This window comes from Engystomops pustulosus, chromosome 7, assembly GCF_040894005.1.
Source record: "Engystomops pustulosus chromosome 7, aEngPut4.maternal, whole genome shotgun sequence".
Classification (NCBI taxonomy): Eukaryota; Metazoa; Chordata; class Amphibia; order Anura; family Leptodactylidae; genus Engystomops; species Engystomops pustulosus.
The window spans coordinates 81389262-81412082 of NC_092417.1; the positions used below are offsets into that span (position 1 = coordinate 81389262).

At 40.6% G+C, this 22821-nt stretch overlaps 1 protein-coding gene across 1 annotated transcript; it reads right to left on the minus strand.

The window, feature by feature from the left end:
- Positions 1 to 6326: 6326 nt before the first annotated feature.
- KLHDC4 (kelch domain containing 4) lies at positions 6327 to 22395 on the minus strand. Its single transcript, XM_072117093.1, has 12 exons — positions 22181 to 22395; positions 21963 to 22054; positions 21512 to 21590; positions 19183 to 19281; positions 13562 to 13698; positions 12907 to 12999; positions 12316 to 12475; positions 11835 to 11904; positions 9135 to 9343; positions 7699 to 8098; positions 6925 to 7059; positions 6327 to 6838 (listed from the first exon to the last, which is right to left on the minus strand). Exons 1-12 carry the CDS (start codon positions 22277 to 22279, stop codon positions 6657 to 6659), a joined length of 1755 nt encoding a protein of 584 aa, XP_071973194.1. The 5' UTR covers positions 22280 to 22395; the 3' UTR covers positions 6327 to 6656.
- Between the last annotated feature and the right edge of the window lie 426 nt (positions 22396 to 22821).

Genomic DNA, 22821 nt, shown 5'->3' on the forward strand with positions numbered 1-22821 from the left:
GTCCCTTGTGGAGGTTTATATTTTTGAGTGTTTGACATGAGGAGCTCAGTCCTGACCCTGTAATAAGTGTTGTCTTGAATCATACAAGTACCTGTCTTAATTTAGTTGCCCAGATTATTGGGGGTTGGGTAGTTGCAAAATTATATCAGGCTAAAATTGGAACCCATGTAGCAAAATCCGAGCAACACAATCACCCTGGGCCAGAAGTCCCATTCCATCAGGTAGCAGCCCAATACTGACCTGTCTCTGACCATGTGCAAGAGGACACAAAGCTGCAACTCCCACAAGAAATGGCCACAGTGAGCTGTATTTTTCATTTTTCTGCCCAGTGCTCACCAATGAACACTTCTGAAGATGAAACAAAGGCAGAAACACATCATTGCAACCTGTAGTTGCCTTTTGGCTAAATATCTTGAGAATTTTACTCACTGAGCCATGGAATAGAAGATAGGGTTAATCACTATAAACGCCAGGCACATGAGGTCTATAATTTACCAGTTCCATCACCCTATGTACTTATTTTCCCCGGCCTGCTTTAGGGCTTACTCACATGGCTGTACAGTCATGGTCAAAAGTTTTGAGAATGACACAAATATTATATTTTCACATGATCTGTTGTCCTCTGGTCTTTATGTGTTTGTCAGATGTTTTTATCACATACAGAAATACAAGTGCAATCATATTATGAGTAACAAAAGCTTTTATTGACAGTTAGAATGAGTTAATGCAGCAAATCAATATTTGCAGTGTTGACCCTTCTTCTTCAGCACCTCTGCAATTCTCCCTGGCAGCTCTCAATCAACTTCTGGACCAAATCCTGACTGTCAGCCGTCCATTCTTGCACAATCAATGCTTGCATTTTGTCACAATTTGTTGGTTTTTGTTTGTCCACCCGTCTCTTGATGATTGACCACAAGTTCTCATTGGGATTAAGATCTGGGGAGTTTCCAGGCCATGGACCCAAAATCTCTGTTTTGTTCCCTGAGCCATCTAGTTATCACCTTTGCTTGATGGCAAGGTGCTCCCTCATGCTGGAAAAGGCATTGTTGATCACTAAACTGCTCTTGGACGGCTGGGTGAAGTTGCTCTTGGAGGACATTCTGGTACCCTTCTTTATTCATGGATGTGTTTTTAGGCAAGACTGTGAGAGAGCCGATTCCATTGGCTGAGAAGTAACCCCACACATGAATGGTTGCAGGACGCTTTACAGTTGGCATGAGACAAGACTGGTGGTATCGCAGACTTTGTAAGTATTAACATTTGTATCATTCTCAAAACTTTTGGCCATGACTATATATGGAACATGAAATACAGATCTTCTGCTACCTGTCAATCATCAGACTCTCCCTTTGTGGTACCTTGAAAAATTTTCAAGCAAGAAACCGGTCCCTGGCATGAAAAAGGTTGGAGACCACTTCTCTAGACAACTTTATTAGATGCTAATTCCCCATCCCCCAATATTTTTAGTCAATGGAGTGCTAGTTACCAGGGGTAAGTATAGTTATAGCAAACCTCTCCCCTAGGTATGTTACATTTGGGAAATATGGCATCATTGCATTGCCCCACATTTTTCTCAGACAATAGTAGGGAAATCTTTATCAATGATTCCTACGTCTATAATCAGCTCTGAATGATAATAGGTGGAAATGAATACAGTGTAGCTGCTCTTATTACCGCACCCTGCAACGTTCTTTGAAGAATTTCTCTATGTGCAGTGCAGAATAACATATGCAAGAAGTGTCCAGGCTCCATTGTCCCATGTTCTTCTATACACCACTTTCTATAAATGGATTTGGTAGGCCGAAAGTAAATGTCTTATCTGGCACACAGACAGATGTAGCAGAATGTGTAGCTCCTCATTCTAAGTGTAGGACTAGCTGCACACATCATATTAACAAGAACTTGCATACTGGAGTGGAAAATTGTTCAGACAATGTGCGGAAAAACCTGACAGAAGCAATTCTGTGCGCCCCATAGATCAATGAGTTCTCTGCCTCATGTCATGGTGGAGAAAAAAACTACTGGAAACTGCCACATACAGAAACAACAGCACTGGAGACTGTATGCCAGTGTAGAATAATATAACTAATGAAAGTAATAATACCATGAAGTAGCATGATAAAGACAAAAATAGTAGGTGGCCCTCACCATTCCTTGAATGCGTTCCTTATTTCATTTATGATAAAAACGTTTGCTGCAAGAGGGAAGTGTTACTACATGAGCCCACTGAATGTGACAGTCCATTTCTCGCTATCCAAGCGTTTATTCCTGAATTTATCTGGCTTCTTCGTTTACTGGACGGTTTACTTTTGAGTTAGAGCACCACTTTACTACAAATAGGTTTTGCACCCTGTATTCATCATCTTTAAGAGAAAATTGCATGTCTTTTTTCAGCACATCAGCAAGTTGATCGGGTCTCTCTGGAAATCTTTCTATTCTTAATATAAAACCACATCTGTATGCTAAAACACCTGCAACACCTTATACTTCTCCCATATGTACAAAAGTAGAATTGGTATAATACTACACCCTATATACAAGAATATAACTACTATAAGGCTGCCCCCATGTTCAAGAAGAAAAAGCCTAAATAATATTGTCTATATACAATGATGTATAACAACTATAACACTGCCTCCTTTGTTCAGAATATAATATTATAATGCTGCTCTCTATGGAACAGTATGAATATAACTACTATAATACTGCATCCTATGTACAAAAAGATAAGATTTATAATAATGCCCCCTGCATGCAAAAGTAGAACTACTTTATGTATAGCCCTAGCACTTTATGTATAGCCCTAGCAGCAAATACCCCTATCTACAACCACATAAACACAGTAACAATGACCCAAGCAGAGTAATTAATACCTATAATAATGTGTCATTTTACTGGAATATAACAGCATAATAATACTACCTCTTGTGTAAAGAAGCATAACCATTACACCAGAGCTCTGTTTACATCAACCTTATTCTGTGACCATATAATATCATACTCCAGGTTAACCCCAGCAGGCACTGACATTGTACACATGTTACATTACAGATGCAAAGTTTGGAGTTTACCTTATTTGTTTAGTAATGTTGCGGTTGCAAGTTGCAGGCTCCAGACAAGGTAGCACAACTTCAGGTCAAACGTATTTTTTTTTTCAATAGATATGCTGATACAGTACAACACATTGTATCTCCAGGCAAAAGCCTTCATCGGGGTATCAAAAGCAAAATGACACATATAGTACAACAATATTACAATATTATATATATATTACAAGACACAGGAAATGACAGAGCTAACTGATCCGGTGACTGACAACTCACTGCACCTATACAAACTTACCAATCTTTAAGCTCTGTCATTTCCTGTTATGTAACTTTGTCATTTATATAACATGGCTGTTGTACTATAGATGTAATTTTGTTTTTGATTCCCTACTGATGTAATATATCTGCATATGTATGAAAAAATAAAATATGTTCGACCTAAGGTTGAGCTACCTTGTCTGGTACTTTCTGCTAGTTGCAACTGCACCATTGCTTCATCAGTGTGTCAGGGGATTCTGGATGTGGACATCACCTGCAACGAGGACTAATCTGCTTAAAGCATAACTGTAAAGCTATAGTGATTTTATCAAATTATTATATGTGATTCCCCCTCTGAAAATAAACAGAACGATGCCGACTTCTTTCCTAAGTTATGGCATTTCATGTTCTGAAAGTGTTTGACAAAAATCTTTCTCACCAGAGGTGAAGTGGGCGAAAACTAATGTCTGTCAGTCTATGCCCTCAAGCTGAGGCCAGTTAGCTTACCCACAGATGCCATGTGTTCTCTTGCTAAGTAATTTAGCATTAAATCCATTTAGTTTCCCACAAGTAAATCTGAACACTGCACAGTGCACATACAGGATGTATATGGTGACAGCCTCCATCACATGGAGGAGCAGGTAACATGTAAATAAGTGGTAAAAATCATTAGTACATGAAGTCTATCCCTGTGCTGTGTGAGCACTAATGGTTAATAGCTTATCTGCACAGAGCTGATACTGCCTATGACAAAGTGGAGGAAGGGAGCAGCATGAGGTGCAGAAAGAGACAGAAAGTTGTGTGGAGTCACAGACTGGGATGGAGGGACAGATAGGGAACAGGGGAGATCTTGTACATGACTATTCTGTGTAGGAGACATCTGTATTTGCTGACTTGGACACATCCAGCTCTGCGACATACACTACCACATGACCTCCTCTTCTTTTAGCAGGGAGCAGCAAAGTATGGACTCCAGGGCTTTATCAGCACATGGAGAGGAAGCAGCCATTGCAGGTCTGAGGTAATCTGAAGGGTATAGCAAAGAAACTGCTGGACAGAGAATAAGCAAAGTTGTTTTACATTCCAAGAGCTATTGATTTGTGGGGGAAAAAAAACAAAAAACTTTACAGTTACTCTTTATAAGGTAGATGGTAGGTTCCTTATAACGTTTTAAAACCGAATCTTTATTTCCCTGATAGTAGTTTCTAAGATAAACTACACTTTATCTAATATGCTATTTTTATCTTTTTAATTTACCAGAGGCTACTGGGACGTGTAGTTGTCTCTCCAGGGTACTGGGGCAAAGGCTACTCCACACCCCAGTAGCCTCTGGGATCCCTCCCTACCTGCGCATCCTCATTGCACTCCTGCCAATGCCCTGGCTGCTATTGAGCTCTACTCATGCCTAGTAGCTCTGCATTCAGTGCTGATGCGCATGCACATATTGGCACCGAAACGGGAGCTATCGCACATGTGCCAAGCTCCTAAGAAGCCAGGGTCGCAGAAGCAATAGCAGGAGGACGTGCAGGTAGGGAGGGATCACAAAAGCGAATGGGGCCTGGAGTAGCATTTGCTCCAACTTCTCGGAAAGGCTACTTCACACCCCAGTAACCTCTGACGCAAATTTATATTAGCTAGATAAAGTGTAGTTTAGCTTAGAAACTATCAAAGGATGAGGTAAAGAGAGAATAAGGGTTTAGATGTTTACAAGGGACCTACAATCAGATCTAACTTTATAGGTACCCTTACTACTCCAACTGTTCTTATAAACTTTTGCACTTGAATCTGTGCATTTCTCTGCTTTCCATGGTCTCTAACATTAATACGATTAGACGCCATACCGGTACACCCTCCTCTGAGCCAGTTCTTCATGTCTTACTTGCATGTTTTAACCTCTTTCTAGATTATTTGTGTCCTGTGGTCACAGGAGATGTAAAGTTGCTGCAGAAAAACATCCTTTTTTGGAATTCACCACACTTTTCTTATCACTCCAGACTTGGGGCCAGCATGGTGCTGGAATAGAGATAGGACGCCAGGCTCTTTGAAGATCTGAGGTGACTGTGGACAAGGCCCTCAATGAAGAGACCCGATTGTCAAGGACCCACTTGTAAGGAAAGTGTTTCATGACAAGTCACATTGTTGACAGCTTACTGCCAGCCACAAGAGAAAACAGGAGAGATAGACTAACTTTTTTTTTTCAATGGTAATATTTAGAAATAAGGATGAAGCTACAGATGCAATGCTGAATGCCTCATCCACAAATTTGGCTGATAAAGAAACACTGTATGATTTAAGGGATGGTCCAGTTTTAAGTAACTTCTGTATAATTAAACATTTTGTAACTTTCCTAATACAATAGTTGTGCATTTTCTCAGATAATGTGGCCATTCTTCTCTACATCAGAAAGTGGAATTAATCAACAGCCCAAATATCTCTATGTTACAATATCTATATTTTATGAGGTCAGGAGGTTATTATCCTTCTCATAAAGACGCAGAACCCATAATAAAACAAATTGAACAAAAACCGCTTGATTGGATTAATATGTAGACTTAGTTTATATATAAAATATGTGAAAATGAGGACACTGGTCTAGTTGTAAAGTATAGGAGATTACTATATCGTGACAAAGTTTCAGCAAAATGACTGTAAAATTCACTTTGCAAGTTATAAAAGAATTAGTCCAGGAAAATCTGATGCAAATGACCTCAAATGCAAATTATGTGGCACATTTACCTTTTATTCAGAGTGCAGTAACCAAAGGGGGGAATGAATGTCATGTGATGCAAATCATAAATCTGCATTAATGAGCTAGGAGGCGCTCTGCAAATAGGGATGAAAGGGTTACACCATGGCTCACGGCATTAAAGCAATAAATGAAGGTTAAAGCGGTCCATCCGGAGAGACCCGTTTTGTGTGTCCACTACTAAATTGCCATATCCTGAAAACACAAATATTATAATAGAATTTCTTTTATCTGGCATCAATTACAACAAATAAATGATGATAAGACAGTCAGAATAAGAAAAAAGGGGATATTAATTTCATTTAATACAATTAACACTTTCTGGGATTTCTCATGCCAGAATAGAACAATTTACTGTAATTTTATAATAGGGAAAAACCCTATTGAACCAAAAGATGGCTATTCAGATGGACAATTCTTGAGTTACCAAAGCCAAACAACTCAGTGATATCCCTGGGTTCAGTTCGGTCTAAAACAGTACTAAGGCCACATGACGATCAGAAGCCTAGAGTAAAGAGATAAAACTCTTCCCCCTGGAGCTACAGCAGAAGCCTCCGTTTTTCTGTTAAAAGTTTCTGTGTTTACTACAAAAAAGCAATTAGGTGCTATTCATCCTTTAATTCATAAAATGTCTTTGCCATGGCATGCGCCACTTTAAGTACTTTCTTCTCTTTGGCTTCGGGGCCCATGTTTGCTCTCGCAAGCTGGATCCAGTGTTGTTCTGTCCGCGGTAAGTAATCAGAGTACTTCTCATTGGGTTCCACTGTGGGGTGTTCCTCTTCATCATCTGAAAATGAAGGACAGAGAGAAGACGCTCAGGGACTTAAACTTTTCTGCAGATTACAAGTCACCTCAGAAAGTCAATGTACTCACTACTGTCATTGTTGTCCTCCTCACTCTCTTCTTCTTCATCAACATCATCATCCTCCTCCTCCTCCTCTTCTACTCCCTCGGCACCTTGCTCTTCTTCATCATCATCATCAGATTCATCTAACCATTCTTGGGTCTCTGTGCCCAAACAAAAACAAAACAAACAGAAACCCTTTGGCACCTTTCAGAAATTGCCTAATGCGCTCTAGGTTTCTCTAGCTGTGGAAATATTACAAATATAAGTGCACCAGTGCATGATGTTACCCACGTCCCCCAGCACTGGATGGATTTATCAGAAGGCTTCTGCGCCACAAGGGGAATTTCTACACAGGCTATAGGCAGTATGGGCAGGAACACCACATGGCGCCCCACTCAGCTACCAGCCCCGCCCACCTTCATACCCCTCCACAGCGATCTGGGGTGTAGGTGGCGTAAGGGGGGAAAATGGGCGCAATTCCTGACCATATGCTGGGAATTGCACCTATTTTAGGGTTTGTACAACAGAAAATGAGGCCTGCTTTGCTATGAAAACTGTAACAATCCAGATGCTGTCATTGTTAGTAGAATTAGAAAGAAATTGGTAACATTTCTAAGTGCAAAAACAGATCAATTTGTTAATATATTCAGTGTTAGGTGCCTAATGCACAATGGTTTTACCATCTATTTTTCACTCTTCAGGCCATGAGCCATTTATTGTTCCTATTATTTGATAGAATCTCTGTCCTTTACGGATCATGATGTAAACAAGAATGCTGCAACTGTGTTTCTAGTACTCACTTGGATCCATCTCTACCAGCACTTTCCACTCTTCCATCTTGTGTAAATCTAGGCTGTAGAGGTCATTCAGAGTGAACTGTCGGTCGCCAACTTCAAACATACCACCATAAACATACAGGACACCCTGCTTGATGGCGGTCATGGAACTGGATCTTGGGCAGGGCTCCACCTGTGATCCTGCAGCTTCCTCTTTGTCTTCATCTTCCTCCTCACTGTCCTCCTCAGCAGTGGCTGTGGTTGCCTGGTCAGAGATCACCTGCTTGATGGTCATCACTGTCCCATCTTCGGCCACAATCTCCTTAATGACCTCAATAGGCTCTGCTGGACTTTCGACTCCAGCTGTTGGCACGTCCACATTTTTATCACCACAGCGCCTCTTCTTTCGATCTAACTTATGCCCCTAAGGTGGAGAACATTTAGAGGTGACAAGTCATTAAAAGAATTTTTTTTTAATTCGGCAGCACAAATCTTACTCCAGTAGTGGGACATTTCTAACAAAATACAGAAACAGTTAATAGAATTAGGGTCGGGAAAGGTTTTTTTTTTTTTTTTTTCCTTTTGGCATCCCGAAAAAACCTGAAACTGTATTCAATGACAACAAAAAACAAATATAAAATTCTATTTGAAATCTTCACTAAATTCAAAACTGAACGATCCATTAAAAAAAGAAAAAAAAGAAGAGGACTTGTGGTCTCATCAATCACACTCTCAGCGTTGGACTTCTGTAGATAAAGGATAATCATCACTAATCATCAGAAACCCATTTATAGGCGTCACTGGCGCCACTGGTTCCTGCAGAGTTGGGATTTTTTTCGCTAAACCCTACTGCTCCCACAAAATCCATGCCTTTAATTTTACTATCCAATATAATAATTAGACCTTCTCCTTTCAGGTGGGCAGTGCCAGGTGGTCCGTTTCAGTTCAGCACCAGCCAACCTGACTGTAGAGAACCTAATCAGCATATCAGCATATTTTATGCCAATACTAATGGCAATGATTGCTTCTGAATGGTGGGGGCTAAAGAAAATAGTTCTTTGTGTCATAATTAGTGGAATGACACCTATTAAACTATGCAGAGTTGATGGTGGTGATTGAGGGCAACCCCAAAATCAAATACCTAAAATAAACATTACTTAACAATTGCCATTTAAAATTCCCTACAAAGGTCAAGCCCCAAGGTTCAACATTGTAGCTAACTTTCAAATAGTATACACTACTTGTTTCATGAGTAGGTTTTTTTATTCTATGCTTTTCTCTTTGGTCTCCAGCATTAAATATGTTGTGCTGCGTCACATATAGGTACATGGACTGCTCTGCCCTCTGCTGACAGTTTCTGTATAGAGCATGGGATGCTATTGCACATTGTAGTAGATGAAGTTAGAGGAAACTTTCCTTAAATGAAATACATCACACATCTAGATAAATCAAGGAGTTACCTTAATCTGAGCAGTGAACCATCGATTCTTCCCCTGGTCATAGAAGTAAAGGTCATTGAAGAAGTCTCCTTCGATGGTCTCCTCCTCTTCCTCATCGTACACTCCTCCGAAAAGAACACTACGATTGTTGGGTCCCACAGCCATGGAAAAGCCTGTTCTAGGTGTGGGCTTCACGCCAGAGGGGTTCATCCGACTCCATGCCCATTTATCTGGAAAATAAACCTTGTTACCTGGCTATCCTTTACTTTCTGGGAATACTGTATGATAACATAGCTACAGGTTACACAATTTCCCAGACTTTAGAATGAAAATATAATTAAATAGTAGAACAAGGAAATAGAGGAGACCTATCAGATATGGGAAGTGGTTTAGTTGTGAGCTGTATCTACAAAGAACCTGGGGTGTCCATCGGATGAAAGAATATACAAGAGAAGATTATTGGTAAATAATTTAAATGAAGTATAATATGCAGAATGCCGACTGTGATAATGATGCGGTAATGTTTACTGTTCAGTATTGTGGACAATGGCGTAAGGTAGAGTTATTATGAACACTAGTGTAAAATTGCTTAAAAGTTAAAAACTTTTAAGATAATAAATCCTGTTTTGATCGTATATTTTTGAACACGGCAATACCTAACATGTTTACGATTTTTACTGTTTATTTATATTTTTATCATTTCTAGAAAAAGAGGGGATTTGAATGTTTAGGGTTTATTTATTTACTTATTTTTATTTATTTTTTTTTACTATTTTTCAGAACCCCTGAATAATGCATGTGCCACTGGCACCTTGTAAGGAATGATCAGCTGCTATACAGCCTCGGGTCTTACAAAGATGAGTGTTGCCGGTGGGTGTATGCTGCAATATGTAACAAACACTAGCCATGTATGGAGAGGGCTCAGCTTGTGAACCCTCTACGAACAACTGCTCTAACTGTTATAAACAATGTCCCGGAGGTTACAGCAGAGATGAGAGTTTTATATTGATAGGGCACCCCATGCTTTCTCAGCCAATATCTGGGACCCTGCCAAATCACATCTTAGAGGTTTATATTTCAAACATATTTCAAAGGTTGAGAAACATAGCTCAAACTTTACAAATACACTAAATATAAGGGTAGATAACACTGAAAAGATGTATATAGAGATGCCCTTGGAGGCTACCAAAGAGAACTGGGTAGAGGCACAAAAACTCCTCATTGAGCACTTGCTTCAACAAGCGCTTCTTTACAAAGCAGTAATACTTTATTGAAGGGGAAAGCGCCAGCCACCATTTGGCCATGGTTGTCAATGCTCAGAGTGGAGTGCCACATGTTACATCCTAGTAGTGAAAGTTCTCTTTATGAAGACTTTGCCAAATAAGGCAGCCTTGCAGGTGTGTGGAGACTTAGCCATTGATGATCCAATAGGTGATTCTGGGAAATATTCAAATAAGTCTTCCAGGATGGGATAAGAAAAACAAAGCCTCTTTTAGCTACCTTGCAGGGTAGCCCCATTAACATCAAGCATGACTTTCAGGAATCCTAATGACATGATGTGGGATTTAAGACAAACCAGTTTATTTTTTGCAGAAGAAAGAGATTCCTTATCCCATTCCAGAAAACTTATTTCCATATTCCCTGGTTAAGTTATACACACAAGACAGTCTGCAAACCCATCAGTAGCCAAGTGTATCTTCTAGTCTTTGTTCTCAGTGCACGAACATGTATTGCTCTTATTCTTGGGTCAGATACAGTAGATTTTTCTTTAGAATTTCTTTAAATTCTATTCAATTTAAGAGAAAAGGTGATATGTTTGCCCTCTCCAAGTATAACTTGGATTTCAAGGAGCTGCATCTTGATGCGAGTTTTTCTGCACGTACTAATATAGTACTTACTGGTTACTCAACCTCCTGGGACCCTCCTCACTTATTGTCTCCTAAGTTACAGAATGTGCAGCCGGCCTGCTGGAGTCTGTAATTACTAGTTAGCAAGCCTGGCATCTAAGTGTTTACCATCTCAACGCTGCTGTGTGGGCTGGGTGAAGGCGGCATCAGCCCACTGCTGATATGACACAGAGGGTGAGGGGCTAGTCATCAGATACAAGATTAATGTAATTTTAAATCTTAGATATTCAGGTTGCCATAATGCTTGTGAATGTAGTGCTACATCACAATGCCCCTTCAATGGGGGGAGATGTATCTGGATGGCAGCACCAGAATTCTGGAATAAAAAAAAAATGCATTGTGCCACTTTTCTTAGGGGTTTTAGGGCATTTTTGTATGCACTTTTGACTTCTACGTACAAGGGATGTGGCCTTGTGAAAACTTGTGAAACTAGACTAAACTGGTAGATGGTGCAAAGTATGATGCAACAATCTTGAACTACATCACTACATTGTTCATCCAGCACAAGATACAATGATAAATCAGGCACAGCAGAAGACTGTCTATTCTAACTCTGCACTGGTCTAATGTGAAACTCTTTGATGAATTCCTCCTCATGTGTGCAGGTAAACCTTTATAAACCAGCAGTAGGTTTATTGTAAAAGGGCATTAAAAGTCCCCACATAATTTTGCAGATAAAAAGGGCATTGTATGGGCCAGTTTCTTTCCAGACATACAAAATTTTAGTCTTGTTTTCCAGTTATTTAAGAGAAAATTCAGTTTATGCTTGTAGGGCAATTTGGGAGCTGGAAGATACCCTGTATGGACCACTCACCTGCAGCCTCCATCTTTAGCAGGAACATGTCTGTGTGCACTGTCCCTTTGTCCACGTCTTTCTTTACTCTCTGAGAAGACATAAAATCATAGATTCATAGCAGACTAGCTCATTTACTGTGAAGCCGAATGTAAGCTATTTCTCCCTATTATAGGTCATTTTGTGCATATATACATTCTTTTACTTGCTGTGGTCAGCCATTTTAAATTCGGAAGAGGACTTGATCCTCCAAAACCTTTTCACCCAATAAGAACCCTCTGACCTCAAGCAAGTTTCATCCAACAAACTCGCTTGCTGCACACTCTGCATTTACTGCACCAAACCAAGAATCATTGAACTGGATGGACATGATGAGTGATTCTAGATAGATCCTGCAAATGCACTGAGCAGGTTTGTCCTGGTGGTAGATGTCCATTAAGTTTCATCTCTAATCCTACATACAGTGAAACCTACATAATCCTACATAATGAGAAACCATTACCTGCTTAGAGTATCCACCATAGATAACAATGCTTCCATCCTGGGTGGTGGTCAACTGACATCCTGACCTCGGTGATGGGCTGGTGCCAGATGGTGAAATCTTGGCCCATGTGAAGGAGTCCAGGTTAAATATGTACACATCATTATAATATATGTAATCTCTATAAGAGAATGAGAAGCAAAATGAGAGGAAATGTATTCCCTATCCACAGGACAAGTCACAATGAATGGTGGGACTTCTAGGACCCCCACCACAAGGGATAACCCATTCTCCCTAATAAATAGAGTGTCAGGTTAAAACATTCCAAAAACAGCAGTTTACTTTAAAAAAAAAAAAATTAATAAGTCCATTGACACACAAGGGGCAGAGGTTTTGCAGAAGGTAGAGCCCCAGAGATAGAATAAGACCTGGAAACCCTTATTTAACCACATCAATGGTTATCAACACATTTTCCAGCTGCTGTGTAATTTTATCTTCATCTTAAGCTGTAAAACAGTAAAAACAAAAGCAGTGTGGAGCTTGAGATGAGTAAACAATTGTAATACCTTTGCATTGTTAATGGATGGGCACAACTATAACGAAAGTTCTCACCTTGCACTCTCATGAAATCCTCCAAACACTATCAACTGCCTCTTTGTATAAACCATGCGGTGCCCACTTCTTCCAGATGGTCCTCCTGGAGATCTAAAAAGGATACAAGTATTAAAGACACGATACATGCCACATACACATCCACAGCGCCTGACTTTGAAGTGGCATTAGTGTTTGACATTTCAACCAAAACATTCTTTCTCCACTTATGAAATCATGCCGCAATAAAGTATCATCCTTGGCTCATAAAACAGATTGCCAACATTTTTAAAGTTGTTACATTGGGTTGTGTAGCACCCAATTTCTTTCCAAAAGAGCGAAACAATGACAGTCTGAGGCACTTTATATCCTGCACTCATTCTTTTATATAACTATACTTTTCTGTTCCTTATAAAGCTAGATGTCTGGATGGCAACACTTGTAATTGCTGTAAAGGTAGCCATATAAACCATCACTCCAAGCTGAAAGTAATTTAGCAATCTGACAGAAGGTGACCATTGAGGACCTAAAGCATCAGAGCCTAATATCAATGCCATGCGTAAAGGTGGTGGTGGGGAGTGGAACTCTTGCTCCATATATACAGTTATTAACAAAACATATAACAAGATAAATTATAAAGGAGGAGAAAGAGTTGCTGATCATCCCAATATCTTACTTGATCTGTTCCCAGCTTTTAGTATTGAGATGAAGCACCCATAGGTCCTTGTAGTGGTAAAACTGCTCCCCATCAGGAGATGCAAACTCCCCTCCGAATACCCACAGCTGTCCCTGAGCCTGTGGGACCGCAATGGCCTGTCAAGAGAAGAAGATTCTGAATAAGGGAAGTGAGAAGGCAACAGATTGTGCTGCAGGTGGTTTAAGCAGCATCGATATTGGTAAACAGATTTTGGTAGATGTTCAGCAATGGATACAAGGTTTCAAATCTGTACCTTTCCTATGCACATACTAATGGGTGACAATATCCCAATATTAGAACATACCGGTATACATCAACATCCCTCACCTGCACTTGCAAAAAACAAAATATACTGTGCAGCAAAGATGCCATCTGCAGGTCACTTCAGGTAATGCACCTCCTCACTTAAAGGGCACCTACCACCACAAATCTACCTATAAAGGTAGATCGGGTGGTAGGTGAATCAATGGGACGTGAGGATAGCCCTTTTAAGGGCTAATCCTCACGTCCCCGCACTTTTTTGTAAACTTTTATTACCCTAATATGTTAATTTTGTTATGCGGCTACTTGGGCGTGGAGTAGCCGCATCTGAGGTTACACGAGGCGGCTACTCCACGCCCCGGTAGCCACTTTACCCCTCATACTCACCATGTTCGGCGCCCAGCTGCTCGTAGCTGCGCGCCCTCGTCCGCCAATCCTGCCGTCTGCGCATGCACAGAACAGCAGGCCCGCGCCTGCGCGGTCACTGCTCCGAAGACGGGGCTGCACAGGCGCGGGCCTGCTGTTCTGCGCCGAACATGGTGAGTAGGAGGGGTAAAGTGGCTACCGGGGCGTGGAGTAGCCGCCTCGTGTAACCTCAGATGCGGCTACTCCACGCCCAAGTAGCCGCATAACAAAATTAACATATTAGGGTAATAAAAGTTTACAAAAAAGTGCGGGGACGTGAGGATTAGCCCTTAAAGGAAACCTACCACTTGTAGTGGCAGGTTTCTGATGGAAATACCGGGCACCAGCTCAGGGTGAGCTGGTGCCGGAGCTTATCTTCGTTAGTGTTTTAAACTTTATAGCCGGCGCAGGCAGGTACGCGCTCGGCGCTTACCATGCGCGCGGCTCTCATTCACTTCCTATGTAGCCGCGCGCACGGTAAGCGCCAAGCGCGTACCTGCCTGCGCCGGCTATAAAGTTTAAAAAGTGTTTTAACCCCTTAACGACTTGGCCTTTTTTAGTTTTTTCACTTCCATTTTTCACACCCCACCTTCAAAAATCTATAACTTTTTTATTTTTCCACATAAAGAGCTGTGTTATGGCTTATTTTCTGCGTAACAAATTGCACTTCGTAGTGACGGTATTCAATATTCCATGGCGCGTACTGGGAAGCGGGAAAAAAATTCCAAATGCAGTGAAAATGGTGAAAAAACACATTTGCGACGTTTTCTTGTGGGCTTGGATTTTACAGCTTTCACTGTGTGCCCCAAATGACAGGTCTACTTTATTCTTTGGGTCGGTACGATTACGGGGATACCAAATTTGTATAGGTTTTATAATGTTTTCATACATTTAAAAAAATTAAAACCTCCTGTACAAAAATTTTTTTTTTGATTTTGCCATCTTCTGGCGCTAATAACTTTTTCATACTTTGGTGTACGGAGCTGTGGGTGGTGTCATTTTTTGCGACTTTTGATGGCGTTTTCATTGCTATCATTGTTAGGACTGTGCTACCTTTTGATCACTTTTTATTAATTTTTTTATATTTTCCAAAATGGCAAAAAAATGTCATTTTTGACTTTGGACGCTATTTTCCGTTACGGGGTTAAACGCAGTGAAAAACCGTTATTATATTTTGATAGATCGGACATTTTCGGACGCGGTGATACCTAATGTGTTTATGATTTTTACTGTTTATTAATATTAATATCAGTTCTAGGGAAAGGGGGGTGATTTGAATTTTTAGGTTTTTTTAATATAATTTTTTTTTTTTAAACTTTTTTTTACTTTTACTTTAACTATTTTTCAGACTCCCTAGGGTACTTTAACCCTAGGTTGTCTGATCGATCCTACCATATACTGCCATACTGCAATATGGCAGTATATGGGGATTTTACTCCTCATTCATTACAATGTGCTGATAGCACATTGTAATGAATGGGTTAAAACGAGACAGCTTCGGGCCTTCGTGAGGCCCGATGCTGTCATGGCAACGGATCACCGCTCCCCGTGACGTCATCGGGGAGCGAAGATCCGCGCCAAGATGGCGGCGCCCATGCGGCGCCATCTTTTTGAAGCCTCCGGCAGCATTGCCGGCGGCGATCGCGGTGAAAGCACCCGCGATCGGTGCTAGCACCGATCGCGGGTGTTACCGGTAAGCCTTTGCTGCAATATGCAGCAAAGACTTACCGGCTATGGAGAGGGCTCGGCCCGCGAGCCCTCTCCATGCACCGGGACCCGGCGCGCGCCGTACTAGTACGGCGCGCGTCGGGAAGGGGTTAAACCGCGATACCGCGGTTTAAAACACTAACGAAAATAAGCTCCGGCACCAGCTCACCCTGAGCTGGTGCCCGGTATTTCCATCAGAAACCTGCCACTACAAGTGGTAGGTTTCCTTTAAAAGGGCTATCCTCACGTCCCATTGATTCACCTACCACCCGATCTACCTTTATAGGTAGATTTGTGGTGGTAGGTTTCCTTTAAAGGAAACCTACCATTTGATTTGATGCATTATGAACCAAACATACCTTGAGAATGCTGTAGCTACACGGATGCAGGATCATATCTTGGTTAATCCCTGAGCAGAGAGTTTTGTTGAAAAAAAACAATTATAACATTCAGGATCATGAAAAACTGGGTCAGACTGGCTGACATAAACACAATACACACTGATGCTTAGAATTACAAATGGAGGTTCGTCAAGACATGACTAATCAACCTGAGCTGGATCACTCATACACAGCAGCAGGGGGAGCAATTATTAATTCTGTCTTGCAGGGAGAACAGTGATTGCATCATTATCTCCTGCAGAGAAAGACTCACCTGCTAGGACAAGAGCTGAAGTAGCAATAAAAGCGACAGAATTTAATTATCATAATGTTATATCTGTTTTATCAGCAAAACCACTCAGCAAAGGGATTAACCAAGATATGATCCTGCATCAGTGTAGCTACAGCAGTCTCAAGGAATGGTGGCTTCATTCTGCATCAAATCAAATGGTAGATTTCATTTAATTGGTCCCTGTACAGGTGTTATTACAGATGATAAAAAACTGGCTATGTTGGACAGAAACTGTGTATACTTGCTACTTTGGACAGGCACTGTGTCAAATGGCTGCCGGGGGGCTGCTCGTGTGACTATTGGCTACTGTCGATGGCTGTGGCTAGTGTTTACTATGTGACTGGTGGGTACCATTTCCAGGCACTGTGACTAGATTAGTTACTGTGGGTGGGCACTGTGAATATATTAGCTACCGAGTGGGGGCACTGTGTGGAAGCAAAGTGACTGGTGGGTACCCTTTCCAGGCATTGTGACTACATTAGCTACTGTGGGTGGGCACTGTGACTACATTGGTTACAGTGGGGACACAGTGGTGATCTCTAGGGAAACAATAGAACAGTATAGGAGACAAGTCCTGGCTGAAAGAAACTGAAATGGTGGCCAAGATGAAAGGGTTTCCACCAACACTGAGCTTGGTTCTATTTCTATGTACTTAACTGGGTGTTGATGCTGCATTTATTCACTTAACTGGGTTCAGTTGCTGTATTTTCTCTTCCGATCACAGTTCTGGTGTTGTAAAAACGTACAACACCAATGTAAAAACTTGGTTTATGTGCTGTACTTACTTTAAGTATTGGGCTTGGTTCTGGTGCTGTATTTATGTATAGAATTTGGTCATGGGGCTGTATTTATGTAATGATCTTGGCTCTGCTACGGCATTTAACTTGGTTCTGGCATAGTAAGTGTTTTACCTTCTGGATCTATGCAGCCAACAACATTTTTGTATTTATGGTTTGGTAAGGGGTTAATATGTTAAATGAGTAATTTTAGTATAAAAGGTTGATTTAAATAGTATATTAATATAAAGTGCATTTGAAATATTGAAATAATTCATTAGAGTAGGTTGCATTTTTCTCAAGCTTCTAAAGTAGACGCAGGACAGACTTCTCGCTCCTAAAATAGACAGCCTATAGGGGACCCTGGCCCTTGCCTTCTCATGTGGACAGAGGTTATACACAGCCTTACTGCTTATAACTATGTTTTAACCAAATATGTTTCACATAGTCCCCAGAATTAGAAAAATGTAAAAAAGAAATACTTTGATTAAGTGGAAATAAATATGGAGAAACACAAACACTTGCAGGCTGTGGACTGAGGATGTATAAAGACTGCTGGCTCCTTAAGATGATGGTGAAAAAGCTTCTGTGCTGTGCCTGTCATAGCGGTGGACGCCCACATCTCCTCTTTCTCCTTTGCAATCGGGACACCCACTCATTAAGAGTACAGAGATATGCCGTGTGACAGGGGGAGGATGGAAATCCCAGAGTCCATGCCAGATTTTCAACCCTAGCATTACCATATCATCAGGTGTCAAAGCAAAAATAACTGTTAAGCTGCCGTGGAATAGAAATACGGCAGAACCCTTTTAGTACAAGTAGGAAAATAAAAGAAGAGCTTTAAAGACTAACTAAACCTTTGAAGCTTTTTTTATTCCAGAAATGAATACAGCAGGTGAGAATAGTAAACATTGTAATATACTTCATTAAGTATATCAGCTCCATCGTATTTCTACTCTTCTTTCTGCAGTAATAGGTCCTTCCACTTAGACAGATAAGGAAGCTAATCATTAACTCCTTTCATACCCAGAGAATATTTTCTTTCGTCATTCAGATTTGTAAGGAGATTAGACTATCCATTGACTTTACAAAATTAAGTCACTAGGCACTTTAATAGGCTCCTTTATCTTTCAGCTGGAGCCTAATGAAGTGGAGAACAGGACAGAAAACTGGTTTACACAAACTGCTTACATAAAGGCTCAGGGAAATAAAGGATACAGGAACATATTAATAAAGTATATGACACCATTAGTTATCTTCTGCACTGTTGCTATATGAAATTTTGTTGAAAAAATGGTCATCAAAAACCATATGTTAACCATAATTTGCAAAAAAAAAAAGTGAGACCCATAGACTTCAGGCACTACACGCAAAATCTGCTAAAAAAGGACAGGACCTGAGATTACAGCCATGCAGATAAGAAATAAAGAATCACAAAAATGTTCGAGCCAGAACAGCGGACATGTGGAGCACCTAAACAGCTCACAGCCTGGCGGTTGTCTTACCAGGTGTTTATTATTTTCACTCTTTGGAACCACAAGTCCCAGTGGTTCGGGTCAGAAAGAAATTGAGTCCGTAGTATTCACCAGTCCAATTGACTTCAGGCAGAACAAGGGAGCTGTGCACTCATTAAGGAATGCATACAGACATCCTTGTGCATACAGTAACAAGCAGTGGCCCAACAGATGAGCCAGAAAATCAAGAAGACATTGAAAAATGATTGGCGAACGCCTTTAAGCACTGGAGAGATTTGTTGGTGGAGAAGGAGGTGAACATTACCTGATGAGCACAGCGTCGTGGAGGTGGGTTTGGGATATCCACTTTACACCAGCTATTCTTCTTGATATTATAAATGTATAGTTCATTATACAGGAAGGTCTGAAAAAATAAAGCAAATAAATATTTAAAAAGCAAATTAAAAAAAAAGATAAATAAAATCAGATATAAGAAAAGAAGATGATAAACACAAATAATAATATTTGTTATCTTATTAATTAGAATACGGTATATCCCAGACCTAGCATACGAAAGATATGCTCTGTTTAATAGATCTGTAGAGTCCCCTCTTTTTCTGTAACTAATGTAATCTTCAGTATTTATTGCAACCAGGTTAGTTGTCACAACAAACAAGAAAACATTTTTTTATAAACAGGTCATAAAAAAAAAAAAAAAAAAAAAATACTGCCTTGGTTCTCACTTCTATTGCTCCATATGACTGTTTGTACTCTGTAATGTAATATTATATTTGCCTATGTCCCCTATGATTTGTAAAGCGCTACAGAATTTGGTGGTGCTATATAAATAAAGATTATTATTACTGCCTCTAGTGATTTGCATGTGCCTACTCTTCTGCATCTTTAGAGCAATATGTAGCTGGACATAGATTGCCCTCTAGTGGTGATCAAATCCTCAATAGAAAAACAGCACCCATTCTTCATAAGACTGCAAAAAATAAATAGCAAAGCTGTGCATAAGTACAGTCCTTGTATCTGGACATTCCCTATGTGGTTATATTGTTTCAGGCTTTATAAAGAAAACACATCCAAGGTGTTGCCCTTTGATAGAGGTGTTTAAATTCTGTAATCCATTATCATAGAGTCACATACCGTAATCTGCAGGGTAGTCTAAGACCAGAACTGTGCTCATCAATAAACTGATTAACAATTACTTAGATCCATTTGTTTGGCACTATGTATTGTATATACTCGAGTATAAGCCGACTCAAGTATAAGCTGAGGCCCCTAATTTTACCACAAAAACCTGGTAAAACCTATATTTTTTTTACTCGAGTATAAGCCGAGTTTGGGTTTTCAGGACGTTTTTTTGTGCTGGAAAACTAGGCTTATACTTGAGTATATATTCCTTTATTAAATATACAAAGAAAGTAAATGTTATTTCTCCACATGTTTATTTATGCACAGTAAATAATGCACAGAATCTCATAAGAACAAAATGTCTGAGATCTCCTACTGGAGACTCTGTGACAAACTCTGATAAATCAACCGGCCTTTTACTGCACCAGTAACTATAGCTGAATTACTGTATGATGAAACATTCTACAACTTTTTACCAGGCAGCAGTTTAGTTCTTTTAGGATATCTGCTGGTTGTCAGTGAATGTGAACCAGGGTAGGTGCACACGTTCCTGCAGTAATAGAAAATTCACAAACTGCAAGAAATGATGGGGAATCCATGTAAATGTTCTCTACATATACCAATTTTATGCCTGACCCAGGTCAGATCTGATGCCTCGCTACTTCAGAGCACTGGAGAATGTCCATTCTCCTCTGGATACCGCTTCCACAGAGAATCTACCATGCAATTAATTCCAAACACAATCCCAGCTTTACAAACTTTCAACAGTCACCTCCAGTAAGGATTATTGTCTGCTTCTGGATTTACGCTAGAATATTCACTGACGTGCGGAGTGAGGGTTGAGATCAGGCTGTCTAAGACTACCAGCACACAAACATATTTTGGCTTGATGTCACGTACTGCACACCTTGTAAATGACAGGAGTCCTTACATTACACATAAATATGTATAAGTGCCGGCAATATAACAGTTCATAATTACGGGGTTGCAGTTCGACTGGCTGGAAGACTTGAATTGCATTTATAAACACAATTCATACACAGCATGTGAACAGCATCACTCAACACTATGGGAATGCGTTTTTAAGCGCATCGCAAGAGCATTGGGTGAAAGTCCTCTGCACAATTTTGTTAAAAATGAATATTCCTGCAGGCATGAGTTTCTTCAGTTTTTCACAATGCAGTCCTACCACATCGAGTGAAAACAGTGCGACTGCACTGGGGATACTGATGTACCTCCATTCAGTCTCACTATTATTATAAGGAATCTATCACCACACTAACCCCCCATGCAAACTGACTGCAGAAGGCGAGATAGCCTGACAGCATCGTACAGAAGTATAAAAGATTATTTATTTTTAATTCATGTTGCAACCCAGAAATATGCTAAAAACACCTCCAGGGGCTGTACATATTACAGAAGAAGGTATGGTTTGTGGGCTTTGAAGGGAAGGGGGGGTTAGTGAAGAAGAACTAGAAAAGAAAAAAAAAAAAGAAAATGAAGAAATACTTTACTTTTTGGCCATTGAAATATTCACCTCCAAAGAGAATCAGTTCATCCTTCTCCGGATGTGGTGTCAGAGAGGCATTTAACCTGGTGGGGAAAAAATGGTTATACTGCCATGAACATAACATATTCATACAAGTGTCCACGCAGTGCTGTATACTATGTAACAAAGCCCATCACCTGAGATACCCTTTTTCCACAGGCAGTATCTGTGCCTATTGTGGGTAATGCCATTTACTCTATTTAATCTTGCCTTATGTGATAGTGTCTGCTTCCAGGCCGTATATGAAATAAGCTGCTGTATCCAAGCTTATCATTTATGTACACTCTCTACCGAGTCGATGTATCTAAGCCTATTGTGTGTGACTGCTGATCGGTATATGTAATAATTTCTGAACATCAGCTGTATCTAAGCCTATCTCACATTTGAGGTCATATTAGGGTCAGTTCTGCTCTTACCTTGGGCTTGGTGGTGAACATGCAGTTTCTATAACTTGGGTTTTCTTTGCATCTAGTGACTGGAATTCTGCTATTAAAGCTTCCAGATCTTCCTGAAGATAGACAAAGTTGAGCTTTTAAGAAACGTACATCTTGCATAGGACAACGATCTGCTTACACTCAGTGCCATCAGGACACTTGCTAAATACAAGACATGATCACACAATCTGATTCTCTACCTCATCCTTTTTAGACCTCTTAGAAACTTTCTTCTCCATCTTAGCTGCAGTCTTCTCTGCCCCCTTCACCTTCTTCTCCTTTTTCCCTTTCTTTCCCATGATGTTCTACCTTCTGCCCACACCTGAGAAGCACACTGTGACTGTAGGCAGAGCCCAGGCTGACGTCATCAGCGTGCGAGCCGGCTCAAGAGGATGACATCATCACCACCATGTGAGGGGGTAAGGCGGGGAGAGAGTCATGTGACAGCGAGCAGGCTTTGAGTGATGTTTTCTGCTTTGGTGCTGCATTCCTTGTTTCCAAACTGTAAAAGGCCGGCGAGAAATCTGAGCTGCGCAAGTACTCCATGTCCCAGATAGTAGTCATACAGCTGTATAATAGTCAGCAACAGAAGTGACCCGCATGAAACCTCTGCATATACAGCCAAAGAGGCGTATAACACAAGGAGCAGTGTATGTACAGCACAAGGCTCAGTGTATATGCAGCCATAGAGGTGTACAGCACAAGAATCCGTGTATATTCAGTCATAGAGGTGTACAGCACAAGTATCAGTGTATATGCAGCCATAGAGGTGTACAGCACAAGGATCAGTGTATATGCAGCCATAGAGGTGTACAGCACAAGCATCAGTGTATATACAACC

Bases quoted from the DNA above. Each gene is read 5' to 3' on its own strand.
- KLHDC4 (XM_072117093.1), bottom strand. From the start codon at position 22,279: ATGGGAAAGAAAGGGAAAAAGGAGAAGAAGGTGAAGGGGGCAGAGAAG. The intron at 11,905-12,315 runs GTAATGGTTTCT...ATGTCTTCTCAG, and splicing joins ATGGTGGATACTCTAAGCAG to AGAGTAAAGAAAGACGTGGA. The intron at 8,099-9,134 runs GTAACTCCTTGA...TCTCCACCTTAG, and splicing joins GGTTCACTGCTCAGATTAAG to GGGCATAAGTTAGATCGAAA.